Here is a 22,725-nt window from a genome sequence, read left to right on the forward strand (position 1 = left end):
ATGAACTGTTTAAATGTATATACTGTTAAAATATGACAATAGGAAAAAATATAACACTGTAGAAAATGGTAAAACATTGGCCACTTTTGCTAATAAAGCCTAGTAATAGAGATAAGAGTTGCTTTAAGACCACTGTGTCTTATGAATACTCTTTGGAGGCATGAAAAGACATGAAAACTCCTGTTTGGTCCAGAGCCCTCCCTTTGTGTGGTGCTGGCGCTCAGATGCACTTATGCAATAAGCCCAAAGATGGAGTGAGAGAGTCTTTTATAACACTCTAATAACTCAGTAGGAAAACAAACTTCAGTGAAGCAATCCTTGAGTAGGTTTCAATTAATAATGGATTTTGTACTTCGGCAGTTGAATTAAATGTATTTATGAAATAGAAAACAAACAAACAAAACAAATCCACGTGTTAAAATAGTTTAACAGAACTCACAAAACTAAATGAAAGGAAAGAGCTCTGTCAGTTTGCTCCCATAAGAGAAACAAAGGTGACATCCAAGTCCACAAAGGTGCTGCCTTACCTACTGCTTGGGTACATCCTGAGTCTGCTAGGGGGCCTAGACAACAGCAGCTGCCACAGCTGGGACCAGACCCCGGATGAGTGAAACACAGAAACTTCTGCCAACCCCCCCCCCATCATTTGTCCTGCTCTATACAGACCTATCTTTAAATTCTGGGACTGGTCTGATTGTATTTGGAGTGAAACAAGGAGATCATACAGGAGCTTACCAATCAACACTAAATAGTCTCTGGCAAGGTTTCAGCAGAGCTCCAATTGGAAAAGGATGTGCTCCTCCCTTTAAAACTATGGCAGGTAAATGCTTCATTAAATTTCAATAATTTGTATTAGGCTTTATACATACTAAAACCCTGGTGCTGAGCCCCAGTAGTACCTTGCACACCAGAAGTCTGTGAGTTACAAGGTCTGTCATCTCCTAAAACACTAGAAATTTATAGGCTATACTGTAGTTCCTGTCCCAATATAAGATACCATGTGTTACCAGTGTTATTCCTGGCTGTGGGAAAGACTGGTCCATGCTTTATGTTTCAGCAAAACAGCCAAAGAAATCTACATCACCAAATGCAGTAACATTCCCACTTCCCACCCTCTGGTTTAATTAGTAGGGATGAAACCTCTTTACCTTCCAGGAGCATCTCCCTTTTCATCAAACCAAACTTCTTCTCCAGAAACACCAATGAATGAGGATTTGAGGAGGAACTCCAAGAGCTTGCTGCCGTCAATTGGCTTCATAGCATCACACAGTCCAACGTGTCCAGGGCAAAGGGAATGATGCATATTTTGTAGCCCGTAAGCCATAGCGTATATAGCATTGATGACAAATCCCATTTTACTGTCCTGCACATAATTTTCTTCTAGGCTCTCATTGCCTACAACAGTAAGAAAAAAAGTGTTGTTAGAAACAAAGATGAAATGACATGAAAATATGAAAAAGCAATGACACATAAAAAGAGATTTCCTTATTTCTCTGATAAAGCTTTAGAGGCATAAGCAAGGTTCCAGTCAGGGATTTAGAATAAATAAATAAATAAATAAATAAATAAATAAATAAAATGCTTCCCCACCACTACCCCAGAAATCTTGAATTCACTGAAAGTTAAATGCTCCATGAGAAAACATCCATTTAATCAAGTTGTCATAGTTTGTTTATTATTTTTTGAATTTTTGCATGTCATTCCACAATATTCTTTATTTTAAGGAAGGTTTATCAAGAAGCCAGATTTCAGCTGGAAGTATTTATAAAAGTGATTTCCTTGCAAATTTGACTTTTTTTACATTTGAAGTTTTTTTTCTTTAAAATCTCATGTTTTTGAGGATCAAGATAGCAATGTCCCTTTCAGTGTTAACAAGTAAACAGTGTAAATCAGCATCACTTCTTGAGTTATCAGAAAGAGTCATTTTAATTAAAAGTAGTAGTAGATACGCGACTGCTACAGAAAGTCAGCCAAAGTTTGTTGTACTGATTTTGTGTAACTGCAGCCTGAGCGGACATTGAAGTCTCCTTTCTCTGATCAGAAACAATGTGGCAGTGAAGGTTTTCTCTACACGTAGGTTTTCCCTCTGACCTGCAGGTGGGCCGGCACTGTCAGAGGGTGCTGTTTTTCGTCTGCACTTCCCATCAGACCCCGCTGGGTCCCGGGCTGCGCCCTGCTTGCCATCTGCCAGCCAAACTGCTGCAGAACACTGCCAGCGCCATCCCCAAGGCACTGCAGACCTGTGCTGCTTAGTCCTGAGGCAGCTGGAGGTAAGGAACCTCCTTGTTTTCTGTCTTTTCCCTAGTCATTCAGTCACAATATACTCCAAACTGCAAGTCGCTTTTATCTGCAGGCCTCCCACGTTACTCGATGTTTAGCAGGCAATTGCAATCCAGTCTCTGTTATTTTGTCTCAGTAACACCTTGTGTATACCAGGGAAGTAGGATGTGTGAGAGACTAGGTGTTAACTGTCACTCCTTGAATCCAGGCTGAAGAAGATATTTGTTATTTTAATATGATGAAAGGAGGTAAAAATCTACAAGTTCACTAAAACTTTCAAGTTAAAAAATAGTTCCTTACTCTAATGTATATATGATATGGCTTTCAAAGCAAACCATGAAGACTGTCCTTACATTTGTCACTGGAAAAGGCTCTAATTTGGTAGGTCTTCTCAGTTTCTTTGGCCTAAAACTCAGAAATTTCAGCTGGGAATTCACTGAATTCTCTGACAGCAGAAATCCCAAATGCAGGGATGTCTATCTTTTTTTCTCTGGGTTGCATTGCAGCTGGGCAAGAAAATTTTGCCTCGGTAACTATTTTGCAGATGAGCTGAACATAGCAAACAGATGTGTTGGTGAATTTAAAATGCTTTGTGAATATAGCATAATCTGACTGAATGAGTTCATGTGCTTCTCACTGTTATATATTCACCACCAGCACCACCAAGCAAGGAGCAGCTGAAGAAATTCTTTCCAGAGGCAAGGTATCTGCCTCTTTCTTTGTGAGAGAAGGTTCACAGCTCCCATTCAAATCACCCACCACCAATCATGAAACCAACACCTTTCAGATTCGTGCTGAGAAACACAGAAAGAATAAAAACCTTATATGCAAGATGACAGAACATTTACCCAGGGAAGCAGAAAGTGCACCTGTGCATGTGCACCCTCGCATCTGTACAGCATAGCCTAGACATCTGTATGCCTGTATATGTTAATATATAGCCTCAAAGTATCTGTTGGTGTGTTTTATCAGCTGATTTGTCCCATAGGATTAGCACACTGTGAATTTATCACCGATTCTGCTTTCGTGTAGCTAGAAGATGAAATTGTTCTTGGTTCCTAAGTGAATGAAAGACAGAAAGAACCTGGGCTTGGCACAGCAGTCCTCTCTTGTGAAGCTTCTGGGCAGCGGGTTGCAGAAGAGATCACAAAAACAGATAATGCACAGCACTCACAGTCTACTCTTTTGAACCTGAAAGTTTATCTCAGATCTTCCTTTTTAATTAGTTTAAAAAAAGGAGCATAAACATCAGTAAGGCTTGCAGGAGAAAAGGATAGCATCTGTGTGTTTCCTGAGGCAAGCCTTCATGTTGCTGCTGGAGGTAGAAAATGAAATGTAACAGCGCTTGCCAATGTTTAAAAAGAGGCCATTTCCCTTAAGTATGTATTCACTCAGCAAAACATGCTTTGGATTATCATATTTCAATATAATATGCATACTTACAAAGAGAATAAATATTTGACGGTGGAAGGATTTGCTTTTGACTATTTTGGAATGAACACCTAAATTAAGGTTGCAAGCACATAGTCCCACACTGCAGAGGTGACTGCCTTAATGTCACCTCTAGAAATAATTGTATTGTAGTGGATAGCAACGTGAGAATTGTCTGAATGAATTGTCTCCCAGTCAACAATGTAAAAATCCCTATATATAAATAAGATATTTTCCGGTAAATCCAGAATGAGAAGTCATTCTTTCCCTAAACATGACTTCCTAGAGTCAAAATCCACTTATTTCATTTTCATTGTTATGTCATCAATACATTATGCATTTGAATTTGTAAAATTCACTCAAGACAATCAGTAAGAAATGTGTATGTTTTTAGAACAAAAGAAAACATGTAATTGCATTCAGCCAGAGACAAAACAATGTTACTTAGGTTTTCATAAGGCAAGTTTTCGATAAATGCAAGAATTTTACTATATTTGTCATGGGGCTTCTCTATAAGTTGTATTTTGCCTCAGTAAGTCTTTGAAATGTAATAAAGAGCAAAGCAGAACTCTGAGCAGTGAAGCTTTTATTTTTTCTTTGTTTCTCAGCCCTTGGAAGAAAATATCATTGATCTACAAAGACTAATAGAAAAATATTTTGTTAGCTGTCTTCCTTCTTCCTTTTTTTTTTATTTTTTTAAATTTTTTTTGAGACTTTAGCTTTTACTAAGCAAAGAAAAATTGTAAGCCTTAAGTCATATGAGTACTGGATTAATTGAAGTCACTCAAATTAGACCATTAATTTTTGGATGACCTTGAAGAATTCAGGTGTCCTAAATATCAAACTTACTTAATTTTGTATTGGATGTAATGCAAATCTTCCTTTAATAATTCAAGTTTAACAGCTTCTCAGTAGTCTGGGTCATTTTTTTTTTTATCACAGTTTTGATTTTAGCCTTTTTTCCTGTCAGTACATCTTGGAGGACGAGGGCATATACACACATACACTACTAACTGGAAAGGAAAAGAAAAAAAAAACAACAAACAAGACCCAACAAAAAACCAGACACCACATCCTGGCTGCACACAACTGAAAAATGCTCCCAATAGTGCTAAAAGTGATACCCCAGTACAGGGGGAAGGAAGGAAGGAAGAGAAAACAGTCCAAATTTTCATGAAACTCACTGTTAATCTTTCCATTTACTATAATGCACAGCTCACAGCTAACTACTACTAGCTTCAGCTACGTCCTTAGAAGGATCAGAGTGTGAAGCAGCCATGATTTTAGTTTAGTGCTTTTGCTGTGAAGCCAGCTCTTGAGAGCAGAGAGCGTATTTTGCAAATCCCACTTGACAAACTGAAATAAAGAAAAAATATGCTATTGGAATTATGGCAAGACATGAGTTACCTTTCCTGTAAAAGTAAATTTAGGAGATGTCTCTTCATATTCAATATAAAACTCAGCATCAAGGAGTGCAGTCTGCAGTTACTCGTTTGCAGTCCTCAGAAAGGTTAGGCCAGGAGAGAATTTGTGATGGAAAGAAATGTAAAAACATTTTCGTTGGGGAATCTGATGAATACCTAGCCAGTTGGCAAATTTTGAGCAAACACAGACATTTGATAAAGAACACAGTCTGTTCACAGATGACTCCTGATTAGTTTAAAAAGCCAAAATCTCTTCAGCAATATTGTTATAAAGGGTAATATTTCATGTGGAATAGGCAGACAGTTTTATGGTTTCCTACGGTCACCTGCTGAATATTTAGGGTCACATAAAAAGTTAGCAACTGTATGAAAACTATCTTCTTTTCAGGTGGTCCTGACAGAGGTATGAAGGTATTAAATATTGTATATATTGCCTTCTTTATTTGTAGTGGTCCTTTCCAGAATTGCCATGCTTCATGGGTAGGCCAAATGAGATTTTTGTCTTTGTTGCAAGTTACAACATGAGTGATGGTTGCATTCAATGGTGATGGTTGGTAACTAATGCAAAAAAAAAATATATTCTGGAAGGACAATTGGGGCAAAATTTCATTGGGAAAATGAAATGAAATAAAATTAATCTCCCATACTCGGGTTGCATATGCGAAGGAGTAAATAGGGCTCCCCCCAAAAAATGCCATGTATGAACTGGTAGAGCAGTACCCACGCATATAGCAAATGTCCATATGTGTTGGACAAATTGTGGAGGCAGGTTTCTTATGCTCCCCTTCAGTCCCAACATACACTGCCTTTACCACAGGGTGGCCAAACACTGGAAGAGGCTGCCTAGAGAGCTGGTCAATGTTTCAAGCCTGTCAGCAGTTGGAACCATTTGGACAAAGCCCTTAACAACCTGCTTTAACTCTGGTCAGGCCCAACAAAACTGAATTAAGAAAACTCCAACGAAACAAAAGAACCCCCAGCAGCTCTGAGAAAATTTCCACATCTTCCTCTGTGCAGGTTTGTGCAGAAATGTGCTGGTGTCATAGCATGTCCTTGCAAAACAATGGAAGTCACATATCTTACAGTGTCTCATGCTATAGAAGACCTGCAAACTTCAACCACAGCAAATTTGTGTCATAGGATCTTGCAAGGAGCAGGGCAGGAGGTCAGCATTTTTGAACTGACCAGTCATTTTAAATCTGGGACCCTAAAGGTAAGAACTAAAGATTATTCTGGAAACTAAATGACACATTAATGGTGATGAAGAAACTTAGTTAATGGTGATTTTTGTAAACTTTGAGGATATTTGGCTATTAGAAAAATTGGAGCAGTTTTAGTTAGACGGTTAAGTATTTAGTTATGGTTTTATCTTTGTATACATAGGAGAGAAAATGTAACCAATTCTACATTTCTGTGTTGTCACCAATCCCTTGAAAATTTTAATTTTTAATTTTATTTAGAAATATAGAATAATTTATGTTTAAAAATAATTTTAAGATCATTGAGCCCAACCATTAACCTGACACTGCCAAGTCCACCACTAAACCCTTTAATATCTTTTATGATAGCTAGATTGGGTCCTAGTTGGGCTTTGGCGCTTCTAATTTTCTCCCTGCATAACCTCATGAAATCCTTGTAGTCCTTTTGAGTTGCTTGCCCCTTCACTCAAACACCATAAACTCTCCGTTTTTGACCTGGGTTCCAGCCAAAGATCTCTGTTCAGACAGGTCATTCTTCTTCCCTGGCTTATCTCTCCGCACATGGGAACATTCAATGATGGCTAATCCTCTGAGAACCATGCCAAACTATGATTGTATAAAATAATTTTTCCAAAGAGGTTCATTTGTTTTAACTCATTTGGCATTATTGATTCAGATGTTTTAGAAATATTGCCAGTTCACTCCCTCTCATATTCAATTTATAGCATCTTTTTACATTATCTAACTTCAAAGATAACAATAAAATTATTTAACAAATTTCACTTCAAGGCACTGCAAAATGAATAAGAGATTATAATGTCTCTAAGTGTGATAAGTACAACGATGGTGTGTTTAAAACCTGTGCATCTTTTGTTTTCTTCTCTCCATATCACCTGTTTGTTAACAAATACATTCTGATAATTAATATTGTATGGCTGAATGAAATGTGCACATCTTGAGGGTAAAAAGTGAATTTTTGCTCATGCTACTGTACTCATTATATCCAAAAATAAGTCACAGGAAAAAAGTAATTTATTCTATATGAAAACATCCAAAAACCTCTTCCAGCCCACAATCAAATATACAGTAACAAGAAATTCTGAAGTTTTATTTTCTTATGTAACTGCCTGTTTTCAAAGGCAATTCAAGCTGTAGCTGTCTTCCTATGAGGCAAAGGCCGGGAGATATTATTTGGTGACCAAAACAAGCAGTTGTGGATGAGGGCCACAGGTTCCACCTGTCGTGGGCTGTCTCAATGACATTGCTGTCTCTATGTGCATGCTAATGTGACCACCAACAATCTGTGGAAAACTTATCTGGGGGCGAAGCATATTTTCCAAGCCAAAAGATGATCAGAAAAAACAAGGCTTTGCTTCATTCTCAATTAAAAAAACATTTGCAATTTTCATGAGAGAGAATTGATAGGCTTAAAAATTTCTCACATTCTCACAGACCATAATAAAATGTTTCATTCAACCTACAACAAATGATCCCATCATGGTAAATTACTGTTTCTTTTATGGCTTCTGCTCCCAGGAAACCAGTTACTAGACTGTTTTCAACCAGAACAGGATATGTGCAATTCACTTCCTACTTTGATGTCTGTATCTTTGCAGCAGGGAGGCAAGTCCAAGAGGCAGCTAAATACAGTGAAAGAGAGGAGAAATCCCTTACAAGGGTCACATACATGGAGGATAGAGCTATCAAAAAGGCACAAGATGAAACAGGTAACTCAATTCCCACTGTATGTGAACTACTTGTTTGACTGGACAGAGCTCCTTTATTTGTAAGGTAAGGCTGAGGAAAGATGTATTATTGTTAGATAAGAAAAGAGATATTTCCTTAACTTCCCCCTGAGCATCATGTCACCACTCTATAGGAAATAATGCATTTCTCTATCTAGAACTGCAAGTTTCTCCACTTTTTGACAAGAAGAGAGGAAGCAGAGCTTTCACAGGAGCAGCCAAAAGGAAGGAATAGCTTATAATATGTGGGTTCTACACCAGATTTCAAAACATGCTGAAAAACATTTGACATCTTACAGTACTCATGAAGCAATAAACGGAGTTCACAGGGTTTCAGACTTTGTTTTCAGGATGTCATTAAATCAGAAAGGTTTTGCTTCCATTCTTCAAATGGTTTTTATTTCCCCAAGCAAAGAGATTCAATTCATGCAATTACATTTGATGTATTTTTCCCTGAAAAGCTAGGATACAATTACAGTTACCAGTGAGATACCCTGCTATTTTCTGAGCATGGTAAAATCTGAAAGACTCTCAGATACTACTGCTTTGTTACATCTGGTGAATGTTGTTTTTAACTGGGATTAGTGTACTTCTATTCTTGTATGAAACTAGAGAGAAGAGAAACACCCATTTGAAAGCTGGGTGTTCAGCAAAAGCTCCTCAAAAATTTGCACTAGAATTCTCTAAGGCATTAACAGGATGACAGACATTGATTGCAGCAATGTTTGTATACAAGGGGTTATTTTTTATCACTAGCAAATTTAGTCAAATCACTGATGAAATTTCTTCTCTTGGAATAAAGTTTATATTGAATTTAAAAGGATTTGGGTTTTTTAACTTATTTTTACCAGCATATATTTTACAGATGTCAACTCCATGGCTAAAAGAAACCAGAAAGAGTGAATTCAGCCATCAAGGTACAGGTTCTCCCTCATTTCAGATATCTAACACCTAAACCTTGGAAGATTAGTTCCCATTTTATATATACTATACACACACCACCAGTGTCTTCAGTTTCCTTGTCTGCTTTTGTGAGTATGCTACATTATTCCCCAGTGTTCAAAAAGAGGTGTCTTCCTTTTGTCTTTCCCTATGTGTCAGAAGCAGTGAGGAAAGATTTTAATTAAATTTACTTTCTTGGTTCTCCACATCATGTTATGTAAGCACATTAGGGCTTTAAGAGCTTAGTATCAAACACTCTGGAATAAGTCTGGCATACACAAATACAAGAGTGCCACAGTGAAGCTGAAGCATTATGAGGAGAAATGACTGTACAAGTCGATGACTCACTCATTAATATAGAGGGAGTGTCAAAGTCTCTAAGTACAGGGCAGGAGAAAGTGGACTCAGCAGTGCTGCCAGCCCTATGCCAAGTCTGAACTCATGGGTACAACCCATCCACCACACAACTTGGGAGCAAAGCAAAAGGAAACCGATCTAACTCCTCCTTCATTTCCCAGTCTGCAGACTTTGCTAAACAGATACAAGAGTCTGAAGCTTGCTCCCTCCTCTGCCCTCTCTGCCTCTTCCCATGGACATTCCAGACTCTCACATAACTATATGACTTCAGGAGGGGCAACAAGTGACAATACACATAACTCATGCTTACACTATGGGGGATGATAAAGACGTGTTCGAATGTGTCTTTGTCCAAGAGAGCAGAGAAAGATTTCCTCTTGTGTCTCCTTCCTGTGACCCAGAGAAGCTAAGCAGGGGATGAGAAGACTGTCAGTTTTCCTAGGGCTGGCTGCAACCTTAAGTGAATGCGAAGATTGGGCATGCCTGATGCCACACAATAATGCAGGGGTGAGCAGGCAGGGCACATCTGGGTGAGATATGGCACATTCACCAGCTCTCCCAGCTGATGTGCAATGCTGCAGCCCCTGTCTGCCTTCAGAAGAGACTGGAGGAAGGCTGGAGGCCTTTGCAGCAATTGCCAGCATGGCTTTGCCAGAATTGCATCATTGGAGTGGGAGGCAGGTGAGGGAAAAACAGGCCTGTGTTGGAGAAAAAGTTCCTTTTCCCCTTCTCCATAAATCTGCATTGCCTGCTCTGTCTCTTGAGTTGTTTAGCAGCAAAAGAAAGGACTTGAAGGGAAATATAATGCATCACCTAAGGGCCATGCTAACAGCACAGCTGTCTGCATGCCAGGAACCCCAGGAGAGGAACCCCAGGAACCTTCATTAGGCTGCCCCTGGCAAGGCATAGCTCTCCACCACCAAAGGTTTTGCAATCTACACAGATTGTTCCCATGCATTTATAACTCTTGTCATTGAGAGCTGAAAGAAACTGATCACAGAGTTGAAAAGTTGCAATATATGTCCACAAAACTACGTACAGCAACAGGAAAAGGAGCAAGAAACTGGATAACAAGCTGAGAGATTCCACAAGAAATTCATGTACAGGTGGACATGCTGTTAAATGCAGGTCTGGAGAAATCCACTTAGAGCAGATGGCTTGACAGAAGCTCATCAGCCTAATAAAGCTTCTGTAGGGGATGACAACAGCCTGAAGCCTCTGTGTTTCTTCCCACTAGGCTAAAATTCCTCATAAGAATTTTTTTTTTTTACAAAAAATCCTGGGATTTATGGCCCTATGAGGATGATATGCTGAGATTCTTTCCCTTATAAACAAGCCTGCAAGCCAGCATTTGAAACCTCTTCTGTACACATCCACTGCTATGAACTGTTAAAGGCTTGGCAGGAAATTTTAGCATTGCATCCCCTTGTTCCTAGCTTTTAGTGGAATGATCTTGATGAAATAGCTCTGCAGTGAAGCCTGGTTTTTAATGAAAAAGAAATGGAAGGATCTACAAAGTATAGCTCAGTGCAAGGTGAAAAAAACTCAACCCACTTCAAAGCATTAAAAAAAAAGACTTGTACCCGTGATATTTGTATGTGTACTTCAATGAAATCAGCTTGAGAAGTACAATTCACAGAATGTTCAACAATGAAGCAACATAACAAAAAAACTGCCAAAAATTCTAAGTTTTAACGTTATTGATTTCCTCATTTTGGCTATTATCTTAATTCCTGTTCTTTGGAATTAACAGACTGGAAAACAACAGAAGAAAATAACTGCCCCTATTTGAAACAAATTACTTTCTGGATCTTGTACTCTCAAGTAAGCATCAGTTCAAATGGTTTGAAAAGAAACATGACTTTGTATTTATTTTCATGGCTGCAGTCATGTGCCAAAACAGAAGTATATTTAAAAATGCCATAATGCAATAAAATGATGAATACTCATTTTTATGCACGCTCTAACAAAAATGTTTGGAATTAATTCCATCATGAAGCATGCAAGCTGTAAAGATATTTCATCTACTTTCTGATCATAAAAATAATCAATATTTGGCCATTCTAGCTTATGGAAGTTCATCCCTGATTAAAATACTGTGATCACGTATTGGAAGGCTAATGGAACTGACCAGGAAATCACATGGAAATAGAGTGGCTTATTATGGTCAAATACTCAAATATGATATGCAAGACTTTAGACTGGGAATCAATAAAACTTTGGTAGTGATTCTGAACTTGGGAATTCATCAAGTCAGAAACAGTTTAGGCTTAAAAGAAATCTACACTAATTCAGAGAGTTAGGATGCAACATTAAATTATGTGTTCATTCTAGAAACAAACAATGTAGAAGACAATGTGAGGTGATTCTAGCATCTTTTTTTGAAACAGAGAGTAATTATTATGAGAGCTTGACAAATAATTACTGTGATTAATTTTTTTTTCCTTAAATGCTGGACTGTGTGCAGTCTGCCTGCAAAATGACCACAACATGTTATTTTACTTATTTGAAATTATTATTTACCTTCTGTAGCAACATATTATCTCCCAGATCCTATTTTATTTAGAAATTAGTATTGCATCCTATAACCAGGAATAAAATATGCCAGATGATTTTTTTCTTTGATTGAATAGTTTGTATATGTAATCAGCAAAGACGCTGATTTCAAATCCTAATATACCATTTGAAATCCATCTTATTATTTCATTAGCTAACTAAGATTTAATGCCAACAAAGGCATTTGAACGGTCAGGCTCAGTCTTTGCACATTTAGCTCACTCTCAGTCAGCAGCACAGTTATTTTAATGGAGATTCACAAACAGGGGAATGGAATGGAATGGAATGGAATGGAATGGAATGGAATGGAATGGAATGGAATGGAGTGGAATGGAATGGAGTGGAGTGGAGTGGAATGGAATGGAGTGGAGTGGAATGGAATGGAATGGAATGGAATGGAATGGAATGGCTTTTGATCTGTCTCAGCCTGGTAAGAGGCCATATTCTCACCTGGCATCATGATACCCCAGTCCCAATTTATTCTTTGACTGATTCTTTGGAATTTCTTTTTGGGGCTTAGGAGGGGTTTTGTTGGGGGGTTATTTTTGGGGAGTGGTGGTACTCTTATTATTGTTGTTGTTATTTATTATTTTCTCTTCTTCTGTCCCCTTTCTTGGGAATATGACAGCAGGGAATTTAATTTGTTGCTGTTACTGTGTCTCACATAGCTTCTTCTGTCAGTTAGAGTTCAACAATAAACTGTCTCTAAGCCTCTATCAGACTCAGGGTCCAACAAGTGTCCATATTCCCAAGGCCTCATGGAACCATTTTAATCTGATTATTATTTTAATATGGTTATTATTGCAGAGACTTTGGATCTGCCTTTGTCTCTTGCTTTCTTTACAGCCTTCTCCCAGTGCCATGTGGATCCTCACCAAGATTCTCTAAGGACCGGATTCCACAGAGACAATTTTCTACATGACCTGAACTCCTGGGGAGAAACAATTACAAAGAAAGAAACCCCAACCTTCAGCTTTCCCCTCGCCCTCAGGTAGCAATTTAATCTTGCAGCCTTACTCGTACACTCAATTAAAGACATATTTAGAACTACTATTCTTAACAGATCAGTTATTTGGAACAAGTCTAGCAGATAATAAGTTGCTGCTACTCTTACATGAGACAGGAATGAACACACTTAAAATCAAATTCCTTTACAAATGTAAAGACACGTATGCAGATTTTATGCTATTTGGCTAGTTTTAATGAAGCTTTTCACTCTTAATAAAAAGAAAAAAAGTCAGGCCAGATACCCTTGTAGATGTCCTATTGTAACACACTATGGTAGAAAAATGGAAAGTTCAGGAAATAGGACTGATTATATTTCAGGTGTCACGCTTTTCATATGAAGCCTGAGACCTTATCTGAAAGAAAGAGATGGAACTCAGTAATTGTGCTGCAGCTTTCAGAGCATTAACTACCTTACAATACTTAAATTAGTAATCTGAATACATATTCAGGCACCTAATTAATTGACTTGATTAATGCCTGAACTTCTCTTGCTGCTGTTGACTTTCATGGAAATTATGGGATATCAGTACCCTTAAAAATCAGGCCAATTTATCTAGGTCTCAGAGCATGCACTGGAGGAGCCTAATTTTGAGCATTTTCATCAGAAAATGCTGGTTCAGAGTTGAAAATAAGCAATTTCATATTGACCACAGAATATATTATCACCAAATAGGGCAAAGGAATTAACAATAAATCCATTCTCAGGGTATGTTAAATATTTGACAGCAGTGCAACACCCAAAACAAAAAGTCCACGTGGAAAAATATGATGATGGTAATAAAATACACATATTCATCTGTGCTCCTGTCTGGCATGGAGACAGAAGATGGAACAAATGACAAACTCTCTTCCCTCCATTGATCTAGATTTGTAAATGACTAAGTAGTGGCAGTGGTTGTCAGTGTACAGGCATGAGATTCTGAGGACATCAAAGGTATGAGTCAAAATCTCATATTAACAGACCACATATTCCTCTCATGGTAGGACATAGACTAGCTGGCATAACTGGTCTTTGCCTATCTTAAATTCCAGTGGTTCTACATGAGTATGAAAAACAGCCATGAAAGATATCTAATATTTATTGCGCTTTAAATCACTACTGATTTCAGAGGGGCTTCAGGATTCTTGCCTGACAGTGTACCACCCATCAGCCAGTACTACTGCTTTTCTCTTTCTCTGTCTTTTCTTTTTTTCTTTTTTATTATTCTAAGAGAACAAACCACTTCTTCCTCACTTCTGTTCTTAATGCTAAGGTGGTATTAAAACCACCAGCATTAGCTGTCAGAATACAAATCCATAGGAACACCAATGTGCCTTACTTCTGCAGAAATATAGCTTACTCCAGATTTCTCCTTTGTCAAGTTTGCTGTTGGTTTTTGGATTTTGTTTTGTTTTTAATAGTCTGTATCCTCACACAAGACAGCCTCTGTCTGAAGGACTGGCTTCCTGGAGCCACATGTCTGCAGCTGATGGGATGGATATCCCATGTGCAAGGCCCAGGCGACACAGCAGCCCTGCAGCCATGCAGTTGCTTCCAGAGAAACTCCTGGCTTCCCAGGACCAAAGCCAGAGGCTGCAGCTGCTCTGGAGCAGAGGAGCTAAGTGGTCTTGGCCACCCTAACCAGCTGGGCCATGTTATAATTTAACGGAGTACACTCGCAGTTTTTGGTGAAATTAAGCATAATTTTCAAATGATTGTTAAGAGGATCCAAATGCTCCCTTGTAACCCTTGCGATATGCAGTAATTTAATCACAAATATGCAGATCACAAAGACCTACTTTATTTTCCCCTTAACTGGACATCTGTCCAGAGCTGTGTTCAGTATCACAGAAATTATCCTTCTTAAAGCTAAGCTAAGATTAGGAGTTTCTGAACAATGCCTCCATGAGGACAATGCATCGCTGATTAGCAGCAAACTAGAGCTAAGTAAATCAGAAGATAAAGTAAGTGGTCCTAATCTGTATTCACATGTTAAATTCAACAGAAAAACAGAAGCAGAATTCTTTCTGATCTGAAAGAATTTTAAAAGCATTCATTTTAGCCCACCTCTTTTTTTCCTGGGCATAGTCAAACGTGACAATGCAGAAAACACTGAATTACTTGAGATCGCTCAAGAAAATGGGCCCTCGTGATGTGAATTTTTAGACAAAATAAGCCTAGAAAAAGGAGCAGAGTAAGCTGGCCTTTGCAGAAAGTAGACAGTTCACTGAATAGCATGATGTGTACAGTCCTACTGCTTTGAAGAGAACAGCCCTGCTTTTTCATTCCTGTAGAGCTGAGCCTCAGTGCAAAGCTAAATTGAAGCTTTGAACTTGCGGGTTCCTCCAAAGCTACTTTCTACTCTATGAATCTCGAAAATCTCTGCTGAAGGAAACCTTTTGAAATCATCTGGTCTAGTACTTTGCCGTGCTACAATGGATTTCTAGCTCAGCCAGCAACCCAGTTTAGCTGCAGTATCTTGTTGCTACCTGTTCTGAGCTTCCCCTCCCCAAGACACTTGCCTCTGCCATGCGCTTTGAACCCCTTTGTTCTAAGCGCGGGCAAAACCAAATGTAACTCCAACTCTTTAGCAGTGTCTGATTGGCCGCTCACCCCGGGTCCGCCCCCAGTCCTCCCCTTTCCCCTTCTCCTAAAAAAAGAGATTATCAAGGGAGGCCCCGCCCTCTCTTGGCTCTGCTACCTTTCCGTGAACATCTCTTGTCTGTTTCTTTCTGAAAGCTTCTAACTGTGGCTTATCTATTCTAACTTAGGCGAATCGAGAGCTATATTTCTCCCTCTTTGCTTCTGCTGGTGGTATTAGCTTTGCAGCTGATACAGTTACTGATTTTAGAGCTACTAAAATGCTAGATTGCCCGAGGCTTTCTAAGGCATTGAACTACAAGCGCTAGCCAGTAAAATAGCTGAAAAGATACCTCCTCAATATCTTACCATTTTTCCCTAGCTCTCTCTACACAAGCAGACCTCTGCGCTTCCCCAGACACCCCAGTATGAGTGGGAAAACAGAGATTTATTCTAGCAGCACTACTCTTCAGAGCGCACACCGTTCATCAGATTATTCTCCCTATGTATACCACCACTACAGCATATTCTGACTAGGAAATTCTGTGGCTTTCATGGTTTAGGTTTTACCACTCAGGCTCATAATTTATTGTTCTTTATGCCACTGCTTGTCCACAGTCTTTTAAGAGGAACCCATTTATTTTAAGAACTCTACTGGCTATTTTTCAGAAAATATCCTTGTGTACAAAGAGCATCTCTGGGCTGCAGCTAGACATGTGTGAGTGTGTGGGTCTGTGCCTACATGTGTTAGCCTCCACTGCATCTCCTTTGCACCTGTATTTATGGGGTAATGCTGCCAGTAATGACAATCTGTAAAATTGCAAGCTGACTTAAAACTTTCCACCTACAGGTAAAAGGAGAGGGAAGATATCATCTAATAAAAGACATGGGATGCTGACAGAAGGCAGTTTGCCTTGTGTTCAGATCAGATACTTGTGTTATGTCATCTGACTTACTGGTTTGGTTAAATGTTCTCTCTCTGCTAATTGTTTTGATGCACAACCTGCACAAACAATTGATTTCTAGGAACAAGACAATTTATTTTAATTGTGTGCTTTTGTCCTCACCATGCTCCTGATAAAAGTTAAAATCATCTATGGCAATCTGAACAGTCAGGAGTGCCCTGTCTCTCTCTAGGCACAGGAGGCAGGAGCCCTAAGGAGGCACAAGGGAGCATGATTCAGGTGTCCTCTTCCTTAGCACCACCATCAGTTTACCCCTGTAATGGAGAAGGGTGAATGTCACAAACCTTCCTGAGGATTTTTTTAATCCCAGAGGTGCAAACTTCTACTGTTAAAATCCAAAATGGAAAATGCAGGCGTAGATTCAGAAAACTTTTGTCATATGCTGCTGTAATATGCATGGTTCTGCAAATTGTCTTCTATGCTGTTTACAAAGGCACATGTATATTGCTTCTCTCCTTTATTTCATGATGATCTCATTTTTTGTTATGGATCCCCAAAGAAGAAAGATTTTTTTTTAATTGTATATTGATGGACAGCCTGGTTTAAAAGTATTTTTGGAAATAAAAAATGTAAGATAAATATAGCTGCTTTTTTCCAAACATGGAAACAAAAAGCTAGAACTAAATGAACAAAAACCTGGCCATAATATCTTCTCCGAATAATTAATACAATTTATCACAGATAAGCACATTATTAATCCTCCTCATCTTCAAGCCTTAAAAGCTTCCTGTAGCATTGCCTGGGAAATAAAATGAGACTACAGCTCTCCCATCTGATCTGCTGTAAAAAAGCCTTGACTAAGAAAGGTAGCAACTAGAATATTTTCAGGCAAGTTGTCCTCGGTGGGCTTCATTCTAGGTGCCCATTAAATTGAGATCAGTTTTGAGCACTGCTGTAATCACTAGGATCTTCTGCCTAATACTGAGGAAAAAGAGTGTGATACAGCACCTAAGTATGTAATGAGAATGCAAAGCAGAGGAGAGCAAGGACAAGTCGCAGGATACTTATTGTAAATACATATTTTAAAGAAATTATGGCATGTCAGTAGCTTGATTCCTTCTTCAAAAGCTTAAAAATATGTCTCCTATATATCACAAAGGTGATTGACAAGCAGTGGCTGACTTGGCAGAGTGCACACCAGGCTGTTGCCTTATAATTACTTTTTCTGAATTATTGCAGTGGCAGTACTTCCTGCTGTAGGTGCTTCTGCTGATAAAAAGTCTCATGGGACAGGTGCTTCATGGGGGAGCCCAGCAGATGTTGAGATTAAAAGAATGTTCTCAGAGAAACACCTACATGCTTGTTTGACACAGCAGGATGAGCCCTAATAATGTCTGCTGGATCTAATTTATCCGACTCTGAAAACAACTCAGATCAACTCTCACTGGAAATGCATTCACTCCTTCAGAAAAGTGTAGAAAAATCAAGTAGACATCCTGGAGTGCATTGTCCACTGAGATGAGAAAAGGAAAACCCCATGTCATCTCATATAGATTCATCAAAATTGGGTGGGTCTTGAGAAAAAGTTCAGAGAACCTCTGAACTACATTACTGGTGGCCTGGATGTAATCTGAAAGATGCATTGGCCAAGTATAGCTGTGTCTCAGGATGGGAATAGGCAGCCATCAGTCTTCTATCTTCCCATCTGGTGCAGTAAGTGCAATCAAGGAGAACTTCACAAACAAAAACAGAAAAACAATCATGACTGGCATGAGCAGAGGCCCTGTAGATCTCCTAAAAAGATGTTATTATCCTTGCCCTTGTTTCAGCCAAAATCAGTGGAATGGGCTGTAGCCAAGACTGTAATGTTATTTGATACCATCTTACATCATTGCCAAGGTGAGGGAAAGGGCCTTTCTCTTACATTCCCCTCCAGTGGGAGAAAAGGTGGTGTGGTGGTGAAGAGTTGGTCGGTATTTGTTGCAGTTTTCCATGTAAACCACCTCTTTGTTTCTTTGTCTTATATTTTTCATTCTTGTTGTTCTGCTATTGTTCACTTTCTTATTTAATTTTTATTTCCAGTAAATTTTTTCTTATCTTAACCCCCTTTCACCTTCTGTGCCTCTAATTCTCTACTCCATTCCTGGACTGGGAAGGGGTGGGGGGGAAAGAGGGTGAGTGAGTGAGTCGCATCAGGTTTGGGAGAGTCTTGGTTGGGGCACTGAATTGGGGAGTACCATTTCTAAACCACAGATATCCTATGTCAGAAAACCCCAAACCTTTCACTAAAATTATAAGAGCTGCATGTCTGAATGGGATAAAACCAGTTACTTTTTAATGAGTGGGTGATAATGGTGGCAAACACTTAGGGATGCTTTTCAGAGAAATCTTAACTAGAGGCAAACAACTCCACCTGACATCAGAACCACTTGTTGAAATGAGTCGATTTCAAAGTTTGGGTATAATATTCCACAGACATAAATACACTACTCCTGTACTTGAACTGGTATTTTCATGTAACACTGCACAGATTTTTGTATTGCTGTATGGGTCTCTAATATTTAAACCACCTTTGCACAGGGCTCCACATCTCTTTCAGAGTATGGCTATACCAAATGTAGTCCAGTGACAAAATAATGTATATTCCCTGACATTCTCATCTCAAGAAGTATGAGCCTGCATTATTTATACCAAAGCATAAATGCCTCTTCTGGAATATTTAGCCTTCTTCCCAAGATTCCTCTGCTATCATTATGTTCTGCCCATGATTTGATATGTTAGGAAGATTTATGGTGGTCATCCAGAACTGGTTAGGTGTGATGAAAATTTATGTCTGCTGCAGAAAGGAGATGGGAAAAGATACATCTTCTTAGGACCAAATTTGACACAAGAATAGGGTGGACATACAGATCCTTGGTAGGAATGATGGCAAGCAACATCCTGTAAGCAGGATGGTAACAACAGCACAACCAGTGACTGAGGCATGTGGTTATCTAACCACTACCACCATCCTTTACTTGGCATGCATCAGGCTGCATCTAGAACACTGCACATGGTTTGTGAATCCCTAATAAAAAAAGACACTGATAACCTGGAGTGCATGCAGCAGAGGGCCATCAAGATGATCTAGAGCTCCATTCCTTGCCTTTGAGGACAGACTGAAGGACCTGAGCTTGTTCAGCCTGCAGGGGAACCTTACAACAGCCCCTCATACCTATGGGGTGGTTATGAAGAAGAGAGGGACAGGTTTTTAATAGTGAAGCCTGGTGGAAGAATAAGAGATGATGGGCGCCTCTTGAAACAAGAGAGGTTTAGACCGGATATGAGGCCAAACTTTTTCACATTCAAGCAGTGGAACAGGTTGCCCAGACACTCTGTGCAACCTCCCAGACACGCTGTGCAGCCTTGGTGGTTTTCAAGGCCTGATCAACCTGGTCCGAACTGATGATAATTTACCCTGCTTTGACAGGGAGTTGGACTACAGTCTTCCAGAGCTACCTTCTAGACTGAGTGATCCTGTGATCCTTGTGACTCTGGATGCACTCAGACTGATTGCTTGCAGTTCTCTTGGACCAAGACAGGAATTAGCAGATAAAGCAATCCTTATGGCATGACCAAAGTATGAGTAAGCATCCTAAAGGGAACTTGGACTATGACCTCCTTTGGAACAAAAAATATCTACATTTCTTGTTCTTGTCTGCAACAAATACATTCACTGACAAATAACCCTTCTTCACAAAGATCAATTGAATCAATGAATGAATCATGAATTGCCCACTTTGTTCCACTTTGCTCTATTGAAAAATGTTTGTGCTCATTGCCTGCCAATGTATTTTGTTGTCCCAGCAGATGAACTGCTGTGAGCATAATCTGTTATTTGCATCAGTTCCATTACCAGTTTCATAACTGTCTCTTGTGGTGCAGAGGAGGACTCATCCCACCTGGTTTACATAAACTCCAGCCATTGTATTATCTGCCAGGAGGAAAATAAGGCATTCTGTAGAAAAGCAGTTAGACATCCCTACAAGTGTTTGCACTGCACTGAGTTTTACACCATTTCTGTGTGAGTATGACTTGCATTTAATTTTGGCCAATGTGAGCTCACCATGTACAACAGAGAAAGATTTGCCAGTGAAATTTTGTGTGAAAAAAACCCACTTCCATTACATTTGGGCTATCGTATCAGGGAAAAAATGTCCTACGAATTTATTAGAAAAATATCTGAACCCTATTGCCTCAGACAGTCTATCATCTAACCTTGCTGTCAGTGTACAATCTGCAAAATGTGGAAAGGGCTGAGTTTTCTAATGAACTGAGACAAGTAGCAACTGTTCCTTGGGGCAGTGCCTGAGGCTGTGTGCTAAGGGAACCTTCTGTCAGGTCAGTCCTGAGTCAGATAGTGTCTCAGTACCTCAAATTCAGAAACAGCCTTTTTTGTTCCTGTTAAAACACTTCGTTCTGTTCTGACTTTTCATCTGAAGGGCATGAGGAATGATGTGAACTTCTGAATTCCACTATGAATAAGGGGTCCATGCAGAGCTGCTTTTGTTTCCTACAGACTGTAGCAGCTACATGGGATACATTAAAAGTACCTTAGTGGCACAGGCAATTTAAGAACAACTCTGTACTGGAAGTGGTTTTGGCCTGCTAGATATCCAGGAAACTCTAGGAGAATATCCATATACAAATATGTGTTTTCTACTGTGGTAGGTTGACTTCAACTGGCTGGCAGGTGCCCACCAAGCCACTTTCTCACTCCTCCTCCTCAGCAGGACATGGGAGAAAAATATATAAAAAAATTTTAAAACCGTTGGGTCAGGTTAAAGGCAGTTTGATTAAAAAAACAATGACCATGTATAGAAGAAAAGGAGAGTGTATTCTCTAACTCTGTCAGCAGATGATGTCCAGTTGGTTCCTGGGAAATAGGGCCTCAGTATGTTGCTTTGCAAGACACATGCCTTAATAACAAATGCTCTCCCACATTCTCATCCTTTCTCACATCTTTTATTGCTGACCATGACACCATATAGTGTGGAACCTTTCGTCAGTTTGGGTCAACTGTCCCAGTTATGTCCCCTCCTGACCTCTTGTTCACTCCCAACCTACCAGCCTTTGAGGGTGGGGATATGGGGTGGGAGAGAGCTTCAATGCAGCATGAAAGCTGCTCAGCAGTGCCCTAAAAAACTGGTGTGTTACCAACCATTTTCTAGCTACCAATACAAAGTACAGCACTATGAGGGCTGCTGCGGGGAAAGTTAACCCCATCTCAGCCAGATCCAACGCGTCTACATATAAGAAAGTTTCTATACTTGAACCCTACTGAGAAGGAATATCTCCTATAGCAGCTGGAGAAAGAGGGAAGGAAAGAGAGAGGGATAGGAAAAGTCATTCCCTTACAAGAGTCGCTTGGCTTAAACATTGCAAAGAATGAGTCAAAAATAGCTCCCACTCATTTGGCTGCCACCCAAGTGGGAAAAGTAAGTTGTTTAATTTTTGCAAGAAGGGATGATCCAAAAGAGCAGTAATTGCAACAGTCTTGATGGATTTCTTCTCTTCCCAAGAATTTGTTGCTACTACAACATAATTCTAGTAATCCAGACGAGCTATTTTGAAAATGTGGCAAATTGTTAGGCATCCTACAGCCTTCACAGAATAGAACACACTTGGACTTTCTTCCTTCCAATACTGCTTAGACCAGATAGACCTTTTTTCCCCAAAACATGCATGTACATTCAGAGCTCAGTGTAACATGAGAGTTTCTGAAGGACAACACCAGTCTTCTCAGAGACTGAATGAGGGAATTCAAGCAGTAATTCCTCTCATCTCAGAGAACGGAGATTTCTAGGAACTAGCTTTCTCTTGCTTTGTAGAGAGTATGCAATCCCAAGGTAGTGCTGACTCAACAGTAACAGGGTGTGAGAAATTGCAAATGCAGCAGCTGTAATTACTTGAGGAGAAGTCCTTGCCTATCCATGAATGATAAAAATTGAACTTCACATGCCAGTGGCAATTCCAAATAAATCACTCAGTAAACTGATTAGATTCTAAATGAGTAAATTATAATGGGCAGGCAGTAACTGAAGATTCTCAATAAATACAAACTTTGCTATTAATCTCCTTTTTAAAACAGATAGGTTCAAATATTTTGAATATTTTTTAATAAGGTATTCAAAGAGCAATGCTGTCTTGCTTTTTTTTTTGTTTGTTTCTAGCTGCTCCTAGCAGCCTCTTGATGGGTAAATACAATTACACTATGCTTGCCTATCACAAGAACATTTGTACATGGTTTTCTTTTTCATTATACAGTTTCCCGAGAAG

The 22,725-nt window shown here is 39.3% G+C and overlaps 1 protein-coding gene across 1 annotated transcript in view; it reads right to left on the reverse strand.

Annotated features, from left to right (window-relative positions):
• The window catches only part of GRM1 (glutamate metabotropic receptor 1), a 187,842-nt gene that overhangs the window by 41,680 nt on the left and 123,437 nt on the right, over positions 1-22,725 (reverse strand). Inside the window, exon 4 of the mRNA XM_069010433.1 lies at positions 1,149-1,395. Within this exon, the coding sequence (XP_068866534.1) occupies positions 1,149-1,395 (247 nt within the window). The remainder of the gene's footprint in view (positions 1-1,148; positions 1,396-22,725) is intronic.

Source organism: Aphelocoma coerulescens, chromosome 3, assembly GCF_041296385.1.
Source record: "Aphelocoma coerulescens isolate FSJ_1873_10779 chromosome 3, UR_Acoe_1.0, whole genome shotgun sequence".
Classification (NCBI taxonomy): Eukaryota; Metazoa; Chordata; class Aves; order Passeriformes; family Corvidae; genus Aphelocoma; species Aphelocoma coerulescens.